Genomic DNA, 22029 nt, shown 5'->3' with positions numbered 1-22029 from the left:
TCATTCTGTGCAAATGGAGGCAAAAGGGAACATTCTTTTCTCTCCCGTTCATTGAAGGACACAGGGCAACAGATCGTAGATCCTGAATGGTAGGGTATATCGCCACCTGCAGGAGTAGGACGCTAGGCACATAACAAAAAGACAAGACAGCCTAGGGGCGGCCCCTGCTGGTGGCCCAACCCCTCACTTGCTGACAAGTCTCCAGTTTTTTGCCTAGCGTCAGGAGTAAGGAGCTAAAATTTTTACTCTGGAGAACTTTTTTTCCTTTCTTCCGTTTGACTTGATTTTTCTTCTAGCAAGTGTCCCCAGGGCGACAGGCTGGATGACTGTAGATCCTTGTAGTCTCCCCTGGGTGACCGACGAGCGCATGCAGACTCTGCTACGGTGGGTCGGCTGCGACGGGTGGTCTTCCCCGACGCCTATGGGATTCGTCCCAGGGGGGGGCTTCTGACCGGGGGCTCCGGCCCACCGGTCGCGGATCTCCCCACAGGCTAGTAGGGGCGTGAGCCTCCATTGCCTGTCACTGCCCATTCTACTAGGGCTGTTGGGGCTTCCTGGGCTTTCCGCCATGGGGCCTCTGTTTCTCAGGTTTGTAAGGCCGCTACTTGGTCTTCTGTTAACACCTTTGTTAAGTTTTACAAGGTGGATGTTTTGGCATCGGCGGATGCTGGTTTGGGGCGCAAAGTGTTGCAGGCAGCTGTTTGAGGTGTCCTTTGGGTGTTTTGTTGTTGTTGCCCATCCCTCAGTGTGTACTGCTTGGTGACGTCCCTACCATTCAGGATCTACGATCTGTTGCCCTGTGTCCTTCAATGAACGGGAGAGAAAATAGGATTTTTGTACTCACCGTAAAATCCTTTTCTCTCCGTTCATTGAAGGACACAGGTCCCGCCCTCTATATTGGGTGTGTACTCCTAACTGCTTGTTACTTACTGGAGACTTGTCAGCAAGTGAGGGGTTGGGCCACCAGCAGGGGCCGCCCCTAGGCTGTCTTGTCTTTTTGTTATGTGCCTAGCGTCCTACTCCTGCAGGTGGCGATATACCCTACCATTCAGGATCTACGATCTGTTGCCCTGTGTCCTTTAATGAACGGAGAGAAAAGGATTTTACGGTGAGTACAAAAATCCTATTATTACATTTTCTTTTCAGGTCAAATGAAATGTAATACCACATTATGCCCACTAGTTGGAGTTGAAAAGCTAAGGAAATAAGTAGCAATGCACCGATACCAGTGTCGTTATCGGTGCCGATGCTGAGCATTTGCGTAAGTACAGAAACCAAAACCCGACACTGGTGTTTTAATTATGCAAATGAAGCAGCTGTCTTTGGTCCTGCACCTTCTTGGGAACCATGCAGTGCCTCCGTTTATAGCGCTTCAGCTGGCCCACACACATCTTCCCTTCCTGAGACAGTCTGCCCGGAGACATCAGGTTGGCACCCCAGAGCCGGAGTGGCAGCACAGAGTGCGCTATGTACAAGTGTGGTGCAGCAAACTCCCCCCCCCCACTTTTGAAATATTGCCTGCTGTTTCTGTCCTGTGCTTTATTCTGAATTGCTGTATAATGTATTACTGGGATTTGTAATCCTCTGCAGTGATGGTATTATTCTGCATTACTGTATAATGCATTGCTGGCATTTGTAGTCCTCTATAGCTGATGGTATTATTCTGCATTGCTGTATAATGTATTGCTGGGATTTGTAGTCCTCTATAGGCGGCACAATTTTGCATTGCTGTATAATGTATTGTTAAGATTTGTAGTCCACTATAGCTGATGGTATTCTGAATTGATCTATGTTTTGCTGAGATTTGTACTCCTCTATAGCTGGTGGTATTCTGCACTGCTAAATAATGTATTAGTCAGAACTGTCAGAGTCACAGCGGTCACCGCTGCGCCCAGGCCCTGACACTCCACCACTGCCCTAAAAACATTAGTCTGTATTGTTTTAGAAAAACTGTCACATGACACACAAAAAAAAGGTATCAGTAATTGGTATAGGCGAGTACTGGAGGACAAGTATTGGTACTCAGTCTGGAAAAAATGGTATTGGTGCATCCCTAGAAATGAGTAATTATTTCATATGCTCCTCTGCTCCATATAGTGGCCATACTATGGTATTACATTACATTTGACGTGAAAAGATAATATACTATTAATGTTAGTTTTTGCCTCTATTTGCACGGAACACATAGTTACAAAGATTTGCAAGGCAAATGGCTCTGCAAATTGTTTATAAATACACCCCTTTGTAAAAGGTTGATTTAGTTAATCCATCCAGGGATGCTACCTGCATGCATTTTTTTATGTGGGTGTGTCCCTCTTTGGGAGAAAAACACACTTGTACTTTTTTTACATACTTCCTGTCATGATTAGAGGATGAAGGACAGGAAGTTATAGGCACTTTCTCTATAAAGGGCAGAGAAAGGAACCAAAATTTCTGTGTGAAGTTATTGCTTTCTGGGTTTTTCTGTGCTGCTGACCCTCAGTTCCCTCGTTATTTGTCCTTGTGTCAGAGATATACACTGCCTGGCCAAAAAAGAAAAAAGTGACACCACCTGGTGGTGGATAATTAGTCTAGGTTCAGCAATGTTATGTGTTATTCCAAATTTATTCCAAAAAATGAGGCCAGCTTGATTTTTGTCTTCCCTGATGGCACAGGCATATTCCAAAATGACAATGCCAGGATTCACCCGGCTCAAATTGTGAAAGAGTGGTTCAGGGAGCATGAGACATCCCTTTCCCACGTGAATTGGCCACCACATAGTCTAGAACTTAACCCCATTGAGAATCTTTGGGATGTGCTGGAAAAGACTTTACTTAGTGGTCTGACTCTCCCATCATCACTACAAGATCTTGGCGAAAATGAATGCAACTCTGGATGGAAATAAATGTTGTGAGACATAAACAAAGCTAAAGATGGTCCAACAAAATGTTAGAGTGTGTGACTTTTTTTGGGCCTGGCAGTGTAAATGAGGGAAAACGTACCCCATGGAGTACCAGACTGCCAAAGGTTTCAAACCTTCGCTCTATCCAAAACTAAAAGATACAATTTCTTTGAGCATGTATTGGAGTATGATGGAAGAGAGATGATTTAAATGATGCTATGTTCTCTGTGAAGCCTTGCATAATATCAGCACCATAGAAATATGACAACTAATAATAAATACCTGTTCAATTCATAAAACTTGCATCTTTTATTAGAAAATATAAAAAGGACAACATATATTTTCTTTTCCAGCTATGAATGTCCACTTTCAAGCCATGAATGTTACTGTTTTTCCAGCATTCAGAGATTTCTCCATCACCCTCTTTACTTTGCTGCAGTTAATGATGGGTTTGGACAACTTACCGGTTCCACCAAATGTAACAATGCCAAAGATCATCAGCACTCTCTACCTGGTTTACATGTTTTTTGCCTTTGTTTTGCTCTTGAACCTTTTAATTGCACTGATGACAGACACTCATTTCCGTGTCAATAGTGAGCGCACTAGATTATGGCATGCACAGGTAAATATTATGGGGATTATTACTGTAAACCTTTCCTTACAATACTTTACAACAACGGTGTCTAAGAAATTAAAGGTATGCATGTAAAATTGCAAGGTCCACTTATATTGTTAGGCTCATCTATAAACAATTGGAACAAAATAAAATAGAAAACACATGTAAAGAAAAGTTAAATAATATGCTTAACTGACCATCAGGGATTTCCCTATATTATTTATAGAGATTTCCTCTCGCTTCCTGTTGTGGCTTTTGGACCGGAAGTGAAGAGAAATCTCCCCAATGAGAAACAAAAGCACTTACTCTATAAAAAAAAAAAAATATGGCTTAATTTCTACTTTAAAAAGCAGCAGTTTGTGCAAGACTACTAAACACATACAGAACTGATGTAGGTAAAAAAAAAAAAACAATCCACTGCTGGTCAGTGATATACTTAGCAATGAAAATTTAAATAATGTGATTTATGTGAAACATGTTTTATATTGTGTGATATTTCAGTCTGCAGAGAGGATGATTGTTGTCTTTCAAGGCATTACCGACAGGAAGTCTACCATTTACTGGAACCTCTATCCCCAGTGTGAGGATGGTATTCCAAACTTAGATCCTAATTGAAGTTAGGGTTGTCAGCTGGCCCTTACCGGGAAGGATAGCTCTCTACCCTGCTTAATTTTTTAGACAATTAAATAAAGACTACTTAGCTTTTGTATACACTAACTACAGATTTATTTACAGTGTATTATGTATGCTACTACTAGTGCATTTATGTAAACCAATTGTTTAAGGTTCATCTTTTAAAGGAGAACTATGGGGTCAGTGTTTTTCCCCATAGTTCCCCTTGGGGTAACGGGAGGACATAAACTAGCGTCCTCCCGTTACCCTAAGCTCAGTATACCGCGAGCTACAGCTCGCGGTATACTGAGACGCCACACCTGGAGCGGATCCCGACTTAGATGACGGGATCCACCCAGCTGCGTGAGTGACAGCTGGCTCTGCCTATCTAGAGGCAGAGCCAGCTGTACCCGCCCCCTCCCGCGTCCGTTCCGCCAGTCAGCGCTGGCAGATCGGAGCGGGGAGAGGGGAATCCAGCCCCTCCCCCTGTCACGGCAGAGAGCCGTGACAGGATCGAGAGGTGAGGGAACCCGGTATGTGTTCCCTCACCTCCCGATCTACTGAGCCGACCTGTGACAGTCTCATTGTCACAGGTCGGCTTAGAACTATGAGGTGAGTGGAAATCACTCATGTCATAGTTCTCCTTTAAGGCTTGAGTCGCTATTGAACATCTTAAGCCTTGTGCCTACGGTTAATGCTTGCAGATTCTAAAAAGCATGCAATGCTTGTTGACAGACAAATTTCTAAAGGATGCATGATATAAAAGCTGTAGGGTTCTTTATAGCGCAATCACAGTTACAGCAAAGGGGTACTGCACGTTTCAAAAAAATACAGCGTGGCCAAAAAAAGTAGTCACCACCTTGATTTTGTACAAAATTAGGACCCGGAATTGTTTCAGTTGGTCAGGTCTAAGTTCAGCAATGTTATGTGCCCAAAAAATGAAGTCAGCTGCCTACCTGAATATACTGAATGACCAGGTTTTTCCATCAATGAATTTTTTCTTCCCTGATGGCACAATGGACATATTCCAAGATGACAATGCCAGGATTCATCAGGCTCAAATTGTGAAAGAGTGGTTCAGGGAGCACAATACATAATTTTCACACATAGATTGGCCACCACAGAGTCCAGACCTTAACCCCATTAAGAATCTTTGTGATGGGCTGGAGAAGACTTCACGTTGTAGTCCGACTCTGCAATCATCACTACAAGATCTTGGCGAAAAAATGAATGCACCTCTGGATGGAAATAAATGTTATGACATTGCATGAGCTTATCAAAACGATGCCACGGCGAATGAGTGCCGTAATCAAAACTAAATTCACTCTGACAAAACATTAGTGTGTGTAACATTTTTTGGTCAGGCAGTGTATTTGACTGAATTAATGAACAGAATGACCAGATACACTGCCCTGGTTCTTGCATCACAGACCTTTTATTTTTACCATTTTAACATCTTCTTTCATTAGAAATTCCCTTTTATACTAGATCTAGGCTGTAATATTAGCCTGTGCACCTTGTGTGCTTAGAAGACAGGACTCTAAGATTAGTTACCTTATCTATACAGGGTTGCTATACTCCAAATGTACGTTATGAAGGCGAGACTTAGCACTAGCACCTGCAGATTGTGTCTGAACGTTCACAATGCTCTAGTGTAATGCTTTCTTTAGCTAGCACTGGTCAAAGGTTTATTGAGAAAGGTCATAATATTCTGCTGTGAAACATATAAAACAAAGCCAATGATTGTCCAATTTTAGAAGTGTGTCTAGTGGATGAATCAGGTTTTAGTGAATGTCTGGCACTATAAGTGCAGGTTAACTAGAAGTACTAAGTGACACAATTAATATTCATATACAGACTTCTGCAAATTATTAAACATAATACAGAATTGTGGTTTTTATAGAGTGTTTTCGATTCAATATATTAAAGCGGATCTTTACCCCCTTTCATTAAAAATGACAGCAGCATACAGCTCTGCATGCTGATTTAAAATTATCTTACATTCATTAAACAAGCATGTTTTTTATTTCCTTACAAATAGAGTTCATCTACTTCCTGGTCCAGTTCTGGCACAAATGATGTAATGTGCCAAAGTATTGCATCCTGGGAAGGTTACATCAGCAGAACATTGCTGGGAAATCTCATCTGTAATCTCACAAGATCTCAGGGAAAGGCATTTTCCTCCCCTGAGAGGATATGCATGGTCACATGTCCTGGTCACATGTGCCAGAGTTCCAGGAAGTAAATAGAGATCTAGTAATCTGCCCTTAGTTAACATGGCCAATGCCAGAAGACTGGAAGTGAAAAGAGGAATAAGGTATGCAAAGAATACGAAGCCTGCAATTATCTAGAAGTATGTGTTTGTAGATTGACATTACTAAACATTTATAAAGGTGTGTTTGTCATTATTTTAAAGATATGGGTAAAGGTCAGCGTTTTAAGCAAAGATGACTGGATATTTAAGAATATTTTTGACAGTATGCTTTTTATATGTAGGTTGCAGCTACGACAGTCATGTTAGAAAGAATTGTCCCCAGTAGGCTATGGGCAAGAACTGGAATACCTGGAGAAAAGATAGGTCTGGAGCCAGGAAAGTGGTACTTCAGGTAACAGAGCATCTTGTTAAACCATGTCAATATGATCAGAAAATCCACATTGTAAACCTAAAGATGGTAATTTACCAGTCATTTAGCCTGGGTGGGGAGTCCCCCATAAAAGCTGTTTAGTGTGGCAGGGGGAAACCAGGAAAAATAATTGTTTTCCCATCTACAGTATGCATGAGAGAATCCCCCAGGCTGGGCTATTGTATTCTGACAGCAGCAGGAGTCCAGTTGCCAGAATACCCAAACAATGGCTGCAGCTGATTGCCTGTAGTTATTATTCAGCCCAGAATTTTCAAACCAGTTCCTTTGCCACAAGTCGATTGAAAAATCACCTTTTGTCGAACAGGGGGTCCCTGAGGGGGCCACACACTGGTCGAATTTTATCAGCTACACCATCTTCCTGACAGTGACAACAGTGGACCATGTCTGTGCAATATGTGTCAGCGTGGCTATTTGTAGTCTTCAGCAGAGAAGCATGTGACAGGTTGAAAACACACAACCATGGTCGCCACACCATAACAGGAAGTGTCTGAACAAGGACCTTCATGGCAGGATCACCACATATTCTTTTAATGAAAGCTGCATTTTTAGAACTTTACGTTACATTAATGTTAGAATGTGTATGAGATTTAGGAGACTGGGTTTACAGCTATTTAAATATAGTAAACATACCTAAAAACAATAAAAATAAACAATGACAACACTTTGGGAAAGTTAATTTTAAAAAAAGGTACGGTTGCAGTAACCAATCACAGTTCATCTTCATTCTCAGAAAACCGAGTGGATAGTCTGAATGGTTATTTGCTATTGGCAACAGCTCCATTTTGGTTCCAGTTTCAGTAATTTGCCCCTATGATCAATGTGGCACCACCGTGTCCCCTCCACACTGGGAAGCCAGGTTGCTGCATCAATCGGGGGGAGGGGGACCATCAGCTTGATGTCCAGATGGACCAAAATAAAGAGGTAATGCTGTGTGGCTTGTTTTGAACACTGGAACAAAGTGAGGCTGCTGACCACAGAAACCATATTCTTTATTCCGCAAGAAAGATAAAATGTGACTTTTCAGAAATGAGCCTCTTTAAAGTTAAATATACTCCTATTTTGACAGGCCAGAACTGCATGGCTGCAAAGGGAAATTACTCACTGGCTTATATAACGTTTCTATTTCTGACAAACCACTTGCACAAATAGCAGTTCCATGCTTTGCAGTCAGCCCCTTATTAAAAGGACAGATATTCCTAATTTTGGGTTTTATACTTTTCCATATAAATACATTCCCGGGAACATTACCGTGACATGTCCAGCTCTGCAAAGAAGACATTCCTATACCTTGACCACTCTAGTATTCTAATGTAATCGGCAAAACATAGACAGCTCTAGCACCATTCTTTGCTAGGAATCATCATAAATGACTGTTGACTGAATAGTAGGAATCATTCACTACACAGGCACTTGTTAAATATTTACTTAGAGTTTTATCAAGAAGGTGCGGCACCCTTTGTGCGTCACAATCACAATGTCATGCTCTTGCTCATTTATTTACCGTGCTATGAAAGCTAGAACCATACACAAGAGACAGGAGGCCTAACCAAGGATGTCATATTTTCAATTGTTCTAGTAGAGTGGCTTTAAAAGGGACTCATCTTCAGTGGAAAACAATCGTTAAAAAAAACCTTTAGCATACATGTACGGGCTATAATACCACACCCCCGCTAGTATAAAGTGAAGAGAATAGCAAGATGATTGGGGCTTTTAAGGTATATTATATCATTCAAGTCCAGACTAAAAAAAAAAAAAAAGGTAAAAATACAATCTTTATTGTTTTATAGAAGTAAAACCTTGTATAAAAACTAATACAAATCATCCCTCAGCTGCAATAAAGCATACTCCAATGAGTACCTCAAAATTATACCTTATTCAAAGAACTCATATCAAAATTTGAATAGTCACACGTAAGTCGAGGTCTCAAATTCGCGTTTCCCTCCCAACTGTAGGGGAGCGTCTTCAGGAGAGAGTTGCTCTACAATTATCAATATATACATATAAGCAAGAGTACATGGTTTTACAATTACTCATTTCTAATAAATATGTGCATGCCGTTTTTTGTTATTGCGGGTATTCCTAAAGTTCGGAAATGGGGATATATAGGCCTAAAGAATATGATTTTAAATCTTGAATACTTCCACAATCCCTCCCCTTTTTTTTGGGACTGATATCCATTTTGGAGACTAATAATTTGATAATTCTTTGTTTATTCATATACATTTCAGGTACATACCTTGCTGAGGTGAGCTCCCTTAGACAAGCTTCATCTGGGTGACGTTTTTCTTATTTAAACGTCCCTCCCTATCTTTTCGGCCATGTGAGTTGGCAAGATCATAATTATCAATTGTAATTATGTAGAACATTTGAGACCTCGATTTACATGTGAATATTCAATAAAATACAAATGAGATGTTTTATATGTACCAGAGTTCTTTGACTATGGTATAATATCAAGGTTCCCGTTGGAGTATGCTTTAATGCAGCTGGGGGATGATCTGTATTGATTTTTATACAAGATTTTACTTCTGTGTAACAAAGATTGTATTTTTACCTTTTTATATTAGTCTGGACTTGAGTGATGTAATATACCTTCAAAGCTAAAAGATATGTGGGCCTTCAATTTGTAAATGTAAGATTATATAATAAAAATAATGTGTTTCTCCCTAGCATTGAAGGAAAAAAAGATACATCTTCGACTGAAGAAAAAGAGAACACAAATACATTTTGGAGATTATGAAAAGACGTCATCCTTCATTATGTCGCCAAAGGTTTCCAATTTCAGAATGGTAAAATGAGAAAACTGGGATTGGCAGCATAAATATTTTAAGGCCCAAACATGCAACCATTTGACGGTGGTCACAGTCAATTTCCTTCTGATCCATTTGACTCGAATTATATATATTTAAAAATGTCCTTATCATGCCCCATGAATGAGCAGCTCTTACTGCACGGAAACGGGATACTGTTTTGGCAAAAGCAGGTTTCAGTAACATACTAGATCTTTGCTTTGTTCAAAAGGACACTATAGAAGAGGAGTCTATATCACTCTGCACGTGCTCCCACACTGGCACCCAAGACCAAACTCACGTTCATGGGTCATCTACTGCAACCTACCTAAACGGGCTTACTAACTTGTTCATTTCCAAAAGACTATCCTTACTGTTTATTTAATTTTTTTATAAAGTCTGCCTGACTATTGCATTGATCATCTCCCACACATGCACAGTATCATGGTCTTTTTTACATGTCTATTACATTCTGTGCTGACTTACTGTATGTTTTATAACCATTGTAAATAAAGAATATATCTGTGTGTGTATCAATTGCACTGAACCTGGATGGGAACATGGCATGAATATATATACTTGCTTGGATAAGTAAAACTTGGTCAAGATCTCACAAATTCTGTTGAATTAGAGTGTACACTTTTTTTTTTTTTTTTAGTTTTCGACGGATTGATTACAACGCTTTTTGCTTCCGAAGACTTCAGTGGGAACTCTGTAGGACAAAACGTGCAAAAACGCTTGCAAAGTGCATTTCCTGGCGATTCCCATTGAAGTCTGTAGGACCAAAAAGCGCTGTAACCTGCCGAAAAATAGCCAATATACTTTTTCCAGTGACAACCATTTTTCTGCTTGCAACAAAATGTTCATTTGTGAACAGGGGACACAGAAATGAATGGGATACCTTGTCTTGAACATTGCTCTTAGTTTTGAGTGATAAAACGCCTAGGTGGTGGAGCAGTGGCTACTTCATAACACACACAGGGACCATGTGACACAAAATTAGTCACCCGCCAGAAGGAACGACACTGTCAGCATGAATTCAGAGATGATTTGAGGATCTACATCCGAGTGATACACAAATAAGCTAAAAAAAAATTTCATTGTAATTAATTTTTAAGCTTTAACTTCTGAGTTTAATGTACCTTTAATATTTTTTTTTCTTCATTTGAAAGGCAAAGTCTAAATCTGTCAAAATGTAATGAAATAATGAAAATACAACAATCTTAATATTTCCAAAACACCAACTTTATAGCACAACAAAAACACAAATATTGCACTCACTTGACCCCTGACTTTGACATATAATAAAATCAGATGCCATACACTGATGCTCCAAATTAAAAATATATTTTCACATGTATACAATTTTATTTGGCAGGCAGTCACAAGATCCACAGAAAAAAATCAAAGAAATGTAATACTGTAGGCGATATGCCTATATGAAGGGCTTCCATGTGCCTATGTATCCCCAGGACTATTCCAGTGTTCTCACCAGGAATATGTAACTGAAATGACTCGGACTCGCTCTTTCATACAAACTTGAGCAAAGAAAAGATAAATTGTCTTGCTCATGGCAACTAATCCTTCATTTTCTAATCTGCACTAGAAGAAAAAAAAATACTCCCATGCAACCTGACTCGCTGCCAAGACCCACATTTTTATTTGTGCTGAATGTTATAAATGAGCTCCAAAAAGCACACAGACTACAAGATATAGTAATGCCAGGGTCCTACAACTGGATTACTTCATGGGGCAGTCTGTAAAAACTCTAGCAGATCTCCTGGTTCTCCATTTCAAAAATAATGGAAGCCCCACTTGTAGTTTACTTACCGTGTAAAACAAAAATGGTGGAAGAAGTTTAAACATGAAAAAATAAAGAACAAATTATACAACAAACATCAATGATATCATTAGGAAACAATGTGCTTATATATTATTTCCCGAGTGTGTATATAAAGAACTAAAGCTCTTCAGAATCGTGGCCTCCAGAATTCAATGCCTCTGGATGCATGACTCTTCCCATGAATAAGACACAGCCTAAAATAGAAGCAAAACCAGATTATAACGGATTTATAGGGTATGTCTTATTTCGATTTGTAAAAATGTGTCAAGCAGAAGCTGAAAAGTGATGATAAACATGCTAAACGGCTTCTGGAAAGAACGTTACATAACAGGATTGCATGTTCACTTGGAGTGTGGATGGGATGAATCTACTGAGACAGGCAACACAAATGGCGAATAGTTTGAGAGTCTAAAACATATCAGCAGGGACTGCAGGAACTTAATATGTACAGTCTTGAGGAAAGAGGGGACATAAATGAAACCAATACATAGATTACGTGTGTGAATAAGGCTCAGGGGGGTAGTATTTTAAATAAGAACATAAACACAGGGACATGACCTTAAACTAGCAGAAGGAAAGTTCAAAAGAATCCTTAAAAAGTATTTTTAAGGGTTAGGGTTAGGTGTTGCTTGGAAAAGACTTTGGCCAGAGGGGGTGAGTCAGTGAAGAGTAGCTCCAGCTAAACATGCGTGGGACAAACATAGATCTATTCTCAGAAAAAAATTATAAAACAAAATAAAAAAAAAAAAAGGGGCAGACTTGCTGGACCACCGTTTTTTGCTGCCATCACTCTTCACTCATTTGATGATTAGCTTGAGATCAATTAAGAGTTCTCATTTCTCCTCAATTTGCTCATCATTTCTGATCTTTTAAATCACAGAAGTCACTAATCCTGGGAATCCGCTCAGAAAAAAATGTGCATATACTAGAAAATAAGATATGTATGATTTTTCAGATTTACTCATCTTTTATATCTCATCGCTGTTCTTTGCACTGCAAATAAACCCTAACTAGTAATGAAATATAACCCAAGAAATTTTTACTGCAATTTTTATTCTTTCTTTCTTTTACATCTTGAGTTTTCTTTGAAAGTAGATAACGCCACATCATGCAGTGCCGATGGTAAGAAGTACATCACATTTGCCAGCACTACATACACTACACCAGAGGACAGTACAAGGTCACATGAAGATTAGGATACAACTCACCAGTTCTGCGGTTTCTAATCACAAAGAAGAATGGATGATCAAGAATAACTTGGGGGTACAGCACTGCCATTCTGCTATTGGCAATCATTCCTATAATCAGAGGACAGAAGGCATTAAACATGTCGAGACCTACCCACATAATGCCCCACTTATAAAATTTCTACATCTCCTGAGACAGGCTATTGATACACAAAGCTGACACTTACACGGAGACATGAGTGAAACTCATGTGACACTCTCTTCATTTCAGTCACTGCAAATATCATCTGGGGTAGCCCTTGGCTACCATGGATAAAACGCTTAATGACATTTCATTAAAGGAACCTGAACTGGGTTGAACTTGATGGGCCTCTGTCTTTATTCAACCTCAAATACTATGTAACTATGTAATATGGAGGGTGCCATTGCAGACCACCTAATAATGCTAGTTGCCTGAATGTCTATTGCCTCACTATCTGCCCTGACCAAAATAAAAAACAGCTTGAAGCTAGTGAAGTCACAGAACAATAACAACTTCTGCATTTGTCTACTTCTTTCCATACTGCACACATCTGACCTAAAAAGGCATAACATTGGGGCACCTAGCATTTTCAAAATGTGAGTTCAGCAATGGCAGCCTGTGTATTTTCTCAATACGCGTTTCCTTCAAAGTGCCAATATGAAACCCACTCCCTTCCACTAAGCGTCACCCCTTCTCCAAACTGTGTCATGAATGCTACAGAAGGCTGCACCATCACCGTACACACAAGGAGAAAGTATGTTGTTTATTTCCACTGGTGTGAGGAATGACAGCTCATGCATGTACCAGAATATGTCAAAAGGGAATTCGAAAAATGATTTTGGGGTGCCCTGAAGAAGCCATTGTAAATGCACTACTAGTGATTGGCATAAGGAGGTTTCCATCTTGCATCAGCAAGGTTAGTAGCTTAACTCTATAGAATGGTGTACTCTAAATACCAACAACAGCTAATGTATAACATGTATTCACTCTGGATGGGTACTAGTAGGTTGAATAAACTGCCAGCTTCTTACACCTCACAGAGACCCCAGGGCCAAGATTTTGCCACAACAGTTTGTGTCACCTCCCTCTCCCAAAAGCCTATAAAATGCGTCATCTTTCATAGTTGGACTCACTATTATTTACAGGAATTGGGAGGCGGTCTCAGATTTGTAATATTTGCAACACTTGTGAAGAACTGGCTATTCTAGCGGGAGGATATTCTTACTGGAGTCACTGAGAGAAAAGTAGCCAGAATGTGACTTAAATCAACATATCCAACCAAACTAGAAATATCATCTTTAGACTGAGTTGCCCTTTAACATGTTTCGTTTCATCTTTTTTATAGTAGGGTTAAAAGTGTATATGCAGTAATGCAAAACTAATCTAATTTCTATCCAAGTCAAACAGCACTTGCACATACGTTAGTGACAAAATACCTTTAAAAATGCAATTTATAGCAGCATTTTAAAAAAATCATCCTGAGATGCATTTGGTACAGAAGAGTTATTTTTTTTAATGTACATTAAACACTATGAGCCTGAAAGACACACTGCCTGCATTTCCCATAGTCCATAATCAGCATGTTCTGATTTTCTACAGAATCAAAAGGAGCTTGACCAGCTTTAATAAACAGCTAACAAGATAAATCTTCTATAACTCACCAGCTAAAGCTAAATGAGCTGTCAAGAGCTGGACAAGTTCAAAAAACATTCAAGACCTTGCCACCAAACACCTACAGGTTCAGTGAACTTATTAGACGTATTGGAAAAAATGCAGCTATGGGTGAACATTTTTTTTTTCAAGCAGATTTTTATACTAGAACTGGAACTGGGTGGCCATCATTGCAATGCAAAACATCCATTTGATACTGTACCAGAGGTTGCAGCAGCTTCAGATCCCTCTTCATTAACCTCTATATAAGACTTGTGTACAGCTTTGTCCACGTATAGGTCCTTATGTTCTGGAAATAAGCATACAGGTGAAACAAGTTAGCTTTCAAATTGACTTTTCTCCAATTCATGTATGTATTAAACAGAGAGAGCATTGACATTTTTGAATTGATGAGCAAAATAAGATTTGCCCATGAAAAAGCATTTAGTAACACTAGACTCAGGAGTCAAGTCTTAAAAATGCATTCAACCATCCTAACAACAAAAATGTATCTTATTTGTGTATCACGCGGCTGTTGATTCTCAAATCATCTCTAAATTGGTGCTGACACTGTCCTTCCTTCTGGAGGGTGGCTACTTTTGTTCCCCATGGTCCCTGTGTGTGTTGTAAAGTAGCCACCGCTCCAAGCTCACTTCCATCATGGACTAAAATCTCAATACTAAATAGTAAACTAAATGTGAGATTGTAGTTCATCACAGCAGTGGGCTTGGAGCAGCGGCTACTTCACTACTTCGGCTAATTCTGCATGATCCCAGAAGGATTTTAAACTGATGCTACTGATACAAGCCGAAAGCTCATTTACATAGGTTCTGGTTTCAATAGAGAGGTTCAGAATGTGAGTGGGGTAGTGCTCAACTTTTGCAAAGAAAAAAAAACAAACAAAAAAAACCCTAAGATTTGCAAAACCCAGCAGCAGCTTACAATCATGGATCTAGTGAGAATTTTGGCATGTGATGTTCACAAAAGGGAACCTCTGCAAATGCATTTTGTCATCACAGGCTTAGTTTCAGCAAAAAAAAAAATGTTTTAAAATTAAAAAAAAAAAAAAGATTTTTAGCTGTCTTACTGTTATCTTACTCATACTAGAGTTTAAATACCAGTCCACACTTCTCTCCCCAAGGTAGGTAGTAGAGAAGAATCGCTGCTATCTCTGTATCAGTAGCAGCTCCGCTTTGGATAGCGAGAGCTATCCAAATCAGCAAAGCTCACATTCCCTGCTGATTGGAGAACTATAGCTTCTGCTCTCACAGATAGCAGTGGTCCTTTTCTGCTGCCTGGGGGAGAGGAGATTAGACTAGAAATGGAGCTCTTTTATGACGATGACAGTAATACATTTAAACATCATTGTTTTTATGCATCCTCAATTGAAACATATATTTTTTTGAATCTTTATTTATGAGGGATCTCAATGAGAATAAAGTGGTTGTTGACAATGTGTTAAACATACAAAAGTATTTTCCATGGTCTACAAACATTCTGACAACAAGATGGGGGTATGCCTTTAAGAATGATGACCCAGAAGTCACAGTCAGCACATTAAAGAACAATGCCAACTCTCACAAAAGTGTGTACTTGTGTTTTAACTGCATTGTAGTTTGCAAGGGCTTCCAGATGTTAAAGAAGAACTGCAGGAAAACGTTTTGTTAACCCTTGCAGTGGGGCTACCCCTGCACTGCAAGGGTTAAGTACTCGCTTTTGTCTAGGTTCAAAAATAACAAAGTTATACTCACCTGGAGCTCTGTGCCGGCCAGCTGTCAAAGCTCTCCCTCCAGCTTGTCTCCTCCTCTGCAGCATTTGAATCTTTCTCAGGGTCCTCACATCTACACACTGTTTATAGAACGTGATGATTTATGGGACCTTAGACCACTACAGAGGAGGAGGATAGAGGATCTAGGGACCAGTCTAAGAACAAGCCGGCTCAGAGCATTGGGTAAGTATAACGTTTTATTGTTTTAACCTAGACAAAAACGAGCAGTTAACCCTTGCAGTGTGGGGGTAGCCCCACTGCAAGGGTTAAAGGAGAACTATGGGGTCAGTGTTTTTCCCCAAAGTTCTCCATAGGGTAACGGGAGGACACAAACTAGCGTCCTCCCGTTACCCTAAGCTCAGTATACCGCGAGCTACAGCTCGCGGTATACTGAGACGCCGCAGCCGGAGTGGATCCCGACGTAGATGACGGGATCCGCCCAGCTGCGTGACAGCTGGCTCTGCCTATCTAGAGGCAGAGCCAGCTGTACCCGCCTCCTCCCCCATCCGTTCCGCCATCAGCGCTGGCAGATCGGAGCGGGGAGGGGGGGAATCCAGCCCTCACCCTGTCACGGCAGAGAGCCGTGACAGGATCGAGAGGTGAGCGAACCTGGTATGTGTATAATAAAAGGTGATCAGGGCCAGTAAGTGTAATGTGGAAATAAGAGCTACCAAGCACTAAGGATATAACTAAATATCAGGAAAATGTGAAAAACAATATTGTGCCGAGCTAAAAATCATACATATCTAATACATTGAAACATATATCAATGAGTCACATATATGAGCCTTCAAACAAATGAGGCATAGAAAATATCTACACAAAGACAAAAAAGCAATACAGACAAAAAAAAAAAAATCCCAAGGTTCTCAGTGTAGTGACATCAGAAGCTCTGCCCTACGTACGTTACGTCAAAACACGTTATGTCAATCCCCTGATGAAGTCACGTGTTTTGAAGTAACGTACGTAGGGCAGAGCTTCTGATGTCACTACACTGAGCTGAGCCGGACGAACAGGTTTTTGTATCGCTTTGCTGCCATTTGCCCTGCTGGTCCGATCCAGCAATACCCAATGCCTGTACTGTTTACACCATTGTGAGTACGCATTTTTTATTTAATAAATTGCATTTTATTGGACATTACGCACTATGTCCTTGTCCTTTTTCTCTTTCCACCTGGATTTATACTGGTACCTGTGATCTGAGGAGACCTTATCGCCTTTTCTGTGCACGGGCTTCCCTCTCCCATTAAGAAGGGAAAAATCGTATTTGACCTAGCTCTGTAGGTCTACCTCCCCAGGTGAGCGCTCACTTGATGTCATCACTCACTTGGTGGAGGTGAAGGTCTGCCTGCATTGTGCGATTATCCTTACCTGAGAGTTATATGCAGATTGGCTGCGAATCACCTGAGGAATTTTTGTGCACAATTACCATTGTTTGCTTTTGTTTTTTCCTTGGGACTTTTTTTTTGTCTATATTGCTTTTTTATCTTAGTGTAGATATTTTCTATGCCTCATTTGTTTGAAGGCTCATATATGTGAGTCATTTATATATGTTTCAATTTATTAGATATGTATGATTATTAGCTCGGCACAATATTGTTTTTCAAATAGTACAGTAGTGGTCATTTTTTTTTCTCCTAATTTGACCAATTTAAATAAACTGATATAACAGAGATTCTTTGTACAGAAACCTAGAATATTATTTGCTGCTATTCCCACGTTGAGGGGAAATAATTCTGGAAAATGATTGTGTGATGGAGCAGGACATGAATTAAAGCAGCTAGCCATGCACACATAATGTATTGTAACTTTTACACATGCAAAATAATTTTAATTCCATCTATTCTGAAGCATACATAATATACAAGCCCCGTGTAGATATTACTCCATACATTATTAACACGCTATGTCATATAAAAATAATAAAGATAAATGTGAGCTATAAAGTATAGTGACAACAAAGCGAGCCGGAAAATGGAAGTTACAAATACCGCAGTGATATCATACCAGATATTGCAGACAGATCAGCTTTTCTTCCAAATATCTCGACAATGCCAAGTCTTGTCAGCACATCCTTCAGATTGACAGTCTCCTCAACTTTGAACCTGTAAGACAAGTTATTCAAGATCAAAGCAACATTTTACTAAAATGTTTCCACCATAATATAGGCAATTGAGCACAAATGCATGCTACTGATAATAGCTGAACCTTGATGTTTATGTAAAAGGGCTTTATTTGTAAGAGTTTCTCAGTGTATGCTTAGATTTATGTTCTCCCTGTGTGCACTGGGTTGATTCCTGTGCTCCACAAACATTCTTATGGCTTATATGGCCTCTCGTACAACTGATCCTGGTAAACAGCTAGTAAGCTCCTTTAGGAACATGGATTAGTGCAGGGTTAGACAACCTCAACACTCCAGTTGTGGTGTAACTACCAATTCCATCATGCCTCTGGGCGTCATGCCTGGTCGTCTTGTAATGTCTCCTGGGACTTGTAGATTCAGTACAGCTGGAGTGCTAAGGTTGCCTACCCCGGCTAATTATTATCTGTAAGGTCCTGAAAAATAGGGTTTGAGCTCTAAAATGAGTAAGTAAAACAAAAATGAAAGCAAACCTAAAAAGATTTGCTAGGGCAAGAAATATTAACTGTGCCCAAACAGTAACCTGAAATATATTCCTTTTCTCCCCTTAAAATAGCAGTTTACTTTGTGTGCCTCGGCACTCCCAAGCCTTGAGCCTCATAGCTCTGTATTTGCAAAGTAAGATCATGTAATGTACTGCTGCCTCTGACTGCTAGTCTCACTAGTTTTGGAGTAAGATTTGGTTATGTCACAACATAGCTGCCCGCTGTTTTTATTGCTGGAGAGGAACTTGTACCCAAAGACCTGCATTTAAGCATCCCTTTGCTGCTGTTTCATTCATGCAAATCAGTAGTGGGGAAAAGATCAGTTGCAGGGAGGCACAGGCAATTCAGGTAAAAAGTCCTGTGCTCTCTCCCTGCTTTTTTGGACACCGCTTCCACACTTCAGGACCTTCTTAAATCTTTTCAGAATTCACTCTGGCGGGGTTTACATTTGTATCTTGTGGTGCTTAAAATGCAGCCCAAGCATTATGGCACGTACGCAGGACACATGTTGACATGCTTTTCCACGTGATTATGCTCTGTTGCGGTTTTTAAAGGACCCCATTTGAATTAACTTGAATGGCAAAATGCTGGTCAATACACCCAAGTGCAGCTTTTTTTTTTTTTTACAAAACAGCACTTGGTTATAAATAATCACCTTCAAAAGCAATGACTTTTCAGATCTTCAGCTATACTTTAAAAAATGCATTAAAATGCATGCAAATATTAAATTTAAAAAAAAATAAGTTGCTTGTCCTAAAACCGGTTAAAAATGATCCTCCATTCCATCATGGTAACAGAATTTCAGGAGCAACTTTCATAATAAGGTTACCATACACAGCAGTATTAGAGCCATAAGACTCAGTGGAAAAAAGCCAGATATCTACCCATCCTTGAATCCATTGCAATCTTCTACAAACATAGGCCGATGTCTTGTGAATAAATCATCTTGTAAACATAAAATAGTACAAGGTGGTGACTCTGGCACATTTGTACCATTTGAAAATACAATGGTGTAAACAAAATCCCTCTTTAGGTAAATGTTAGCATACATTTTTTAAAAGCAACTGAGAACACACCAATCTACCTTAACCCTGCTCAAGTCACAAGCCTCTATTATCTGAGTCGGCTTCTATTAAAAGTACTCTAATTTTTATAGAACTGCAATAAACATTACATTTTCTCATTCCCAAAGCACTAGTGTGGTTTTACATTTTTCTTCTTCCATGCATGCATGTTTCTAACATAAAACAGGGTTGTTCTCTTAAATTGCATGGGCTAGGTGGTTGAAAATCTTGACTTCCAGTCCACACTATGGACATTATCTGTAGGGTTTCTGCGTGCTTCCTCCAGGTTTGTGTGTTCCAAAAACATGCTGGTAACAAGTAGCTTTCCACAATGTGGCCCTAATGTCAATCTTTGTCTGTATGACTGAGGTATGCACTTTAAACTATGAGTTGCTTGAGGGCAGGGACTGACACAAATGTTACTCATATTCTGCACAGCTGTGCAACTTGTTAAAGATAACCTTTATGCCCCGTTCACATGTAGCGAATTATCGCGCATTTTTGCCGCGCGATATCGCGAGAAGTCGCCGGCCAATGCTATTCAATGGAGCTGTCTTAACTCCATGTCGCGCGTCGCAAGTCGCTTCTACCGGACCCTTTTTTCGGCGGATTTTGCGCGATTTTGCCTCTTTTCTATGGAGCCCGACGGAGAAGGTCGCGCTACCGTCGCTGGATCGTCGCTGGAACGTCGCCCGAAAGTCGCGCTATCCCGGCCGTGCAGATCCGCTGCAAAAGGTATGTCGCTACGTGTGAATGGGGTCTTACCCAGATCTTTAAAATAAGAACAAACACCTTTAGTAATGACAATCTACAAACACATACTTCTAGATAATTGCAGGCTTTGTATTCTTTGCATACCTTATTCCTCTTTTCTTCCCCAGTCTTCTGGCAGTGGCCATGTTTACTAAGGGCAGATTACTAGCTCTCCTATTACTTCTTGGATTTCTGGCACATGTGACTATGACATGTGACAAAGCACATTATCTCAGGGGAGGAAAATGCCTTTCCCTGAGATCTCATGCGATTACAGATGAGATTCCCAGCAATGTTCTGCTAATGACAAGGCAATCCGAGTGTGCACTGCTTGGGCAAACTGAAGCCATTTTGCCCTTTCAAAGTAGGAAGTGAATGCTCTGCAAGTGTATTTCAAAATCACAGCATTTTACACCTGGCATGTCTAGGTTATTAATCATAATACGTAGAGGGATGCATTGGTAGAATTTGATTTTTGAGTATAAAGGTCCGCTTTAAAGCAATATCAATGAATAAAAATGCAATATGCAAGCAAGAGCCTTTTCATTTATAGTTGGGTCTAATTTACCTACAATAATAGATTTTAAAAAAAATAACAACAAATAAAACAAAGTACAATAAAAACTAATGAGCAGAAAGTTCAGCCATAAACATCCAATTTCCGAATAGATTTTCGTATCACTACTAATGACCCCCTGATTCTGATCTGTCAACTGGTTCGCTTATTACTACAGCAAGTTGCAGCATGGGATAGGAATGGTCAAATCCCTCACTGAGGATCATTCAGTGAATGATTTATCCATGTATGGAAACCTAACACATATAGGGGGTTATTCACTAAAGGGTGAAAAGCTCTTCTATGTTTGCTATAAAATACAGCATATATTTTTTGTCAGCATGAAAGTAATTAAGCCCCAGTTAGTACAGAAATACAGACATTGTTTTTCAGGACAAAATATCCAGTGTCGCTTCACAGCTTAAAGAGTTACCAAAGCCTACATGCTCAGAAGGAAGGTAGCGTCCATGATCACCAGTAAGGGTAATGTAAGACACACAATTCTAAAACAATTCTCTAAACACTAGCATGTCAAACAACGCTTATGATTTCTGATATTTACAGAATGGGTCAACCATGTGATGGACTCATCAGACCTAATTAATTAAAAATGCATTATTAGTTTACAGCAGGTTTTAAGTACCATCTGGCTAAAGACAACATGAATGAAAGGCCTGCTCTGCATTCTGCAAAATAAAATGTAAGTTTGCATTTATTTTTAGAATGTTTATAAAGATCAGCAGTTATTATTAAAACAAGATGTATTCACATGAAGTTACCAACACAGCCAGGGCCTGCCTTAGGGGTGTGCGAGCTGTGCGGCCGCACAGGGCGCCATGGCAACAAGGGCGCCATGAGGCCGACACAGCTCGTCCTGGGGGCGGCTTCTCTCCCCTCACCGCTGGCCATCCGATATGACAGCGCTCCCTCGTCCGCCCCCCCCCCCTTCAGGGGTGGGGGCGCAGGAGGGAGCGCTGCCTGCTGTCAGGATGGCGGAGCGGTGAGGGGGAGAGAAGCC

General features: G+C 40.2%; 2 protein-coding genes across 2 annotated transcripts in view; one reads left to right on the top strand and one right to left on the bottom strand.

The window, feature by feature from the left end:
• The window catches only part of LOC108788051 (transient receptor potential cation channel subfamily V member 6-like), a 47199-nt gene extending 40480 nt beyond the window's left edge, over window positions 1-6719 (top strand). Inside the window, exons 13-14 of the mRNA XM_018557780.1 lie at window positions 3235-3503; window positions 6606-6719. Of these exons, the coding sequence (XP_018413282.1) occupies window positions 3235-3503; window positions 6606-6719 (383 nt within the window). The remainder of the gene's footprint in view (window positions 1-3234; window positions 3504-6605) is intronic.
• A 4047-nt stretch (window positions 6720-10766) lies between these two features.
• Window positions 10767-22029, bottom strand: part of SERPINI1 (serpin family I member 1) — a 53660-nt gene continuing 42397 nt past the window's right edge. Inside the window, exons 6-9 of the mRNA XM_018557792.1 lie at window positions 18021-18118; window positions 14469-14555; window positions 12595-12684; window positions 10767-11580 (exon numbers count right to left, since the gene is read on the bottom strand). Coding sequence (XP_018413294.1) covers window positions 11504-11580; window positions 12595-12684; window positions 14469-14555; window positions 18021-18118 — 352 coding nt within the window. The 3' untranslated portion in view covers window positions 10767-11503. The remainder of the gene's footprint in view (window positions 11581-12594; window positions 12685-14468; window positions 14556-18020; window positions 18119-22029) is intronic.

Source organism: Nanorana parkeri, unplaced genomic scaffold, assembly GCF_000935625.1.
Source record: "Nanorana parkeri isolate BGI_ZX_2015 unplaced genomic scaffold, ASM93562v1 scaffold303, whole genome shotgun sequence".
NCBI classification, from domain to species: Eukaryota; Metazoa; Chordata; class Amphibia; order Anura; family Dicroglossidae; genus Nanorana; species Nanorana parkeri.
This window is presented reverse-complemented; position numbering and strand designations above follow the sequence as displayed.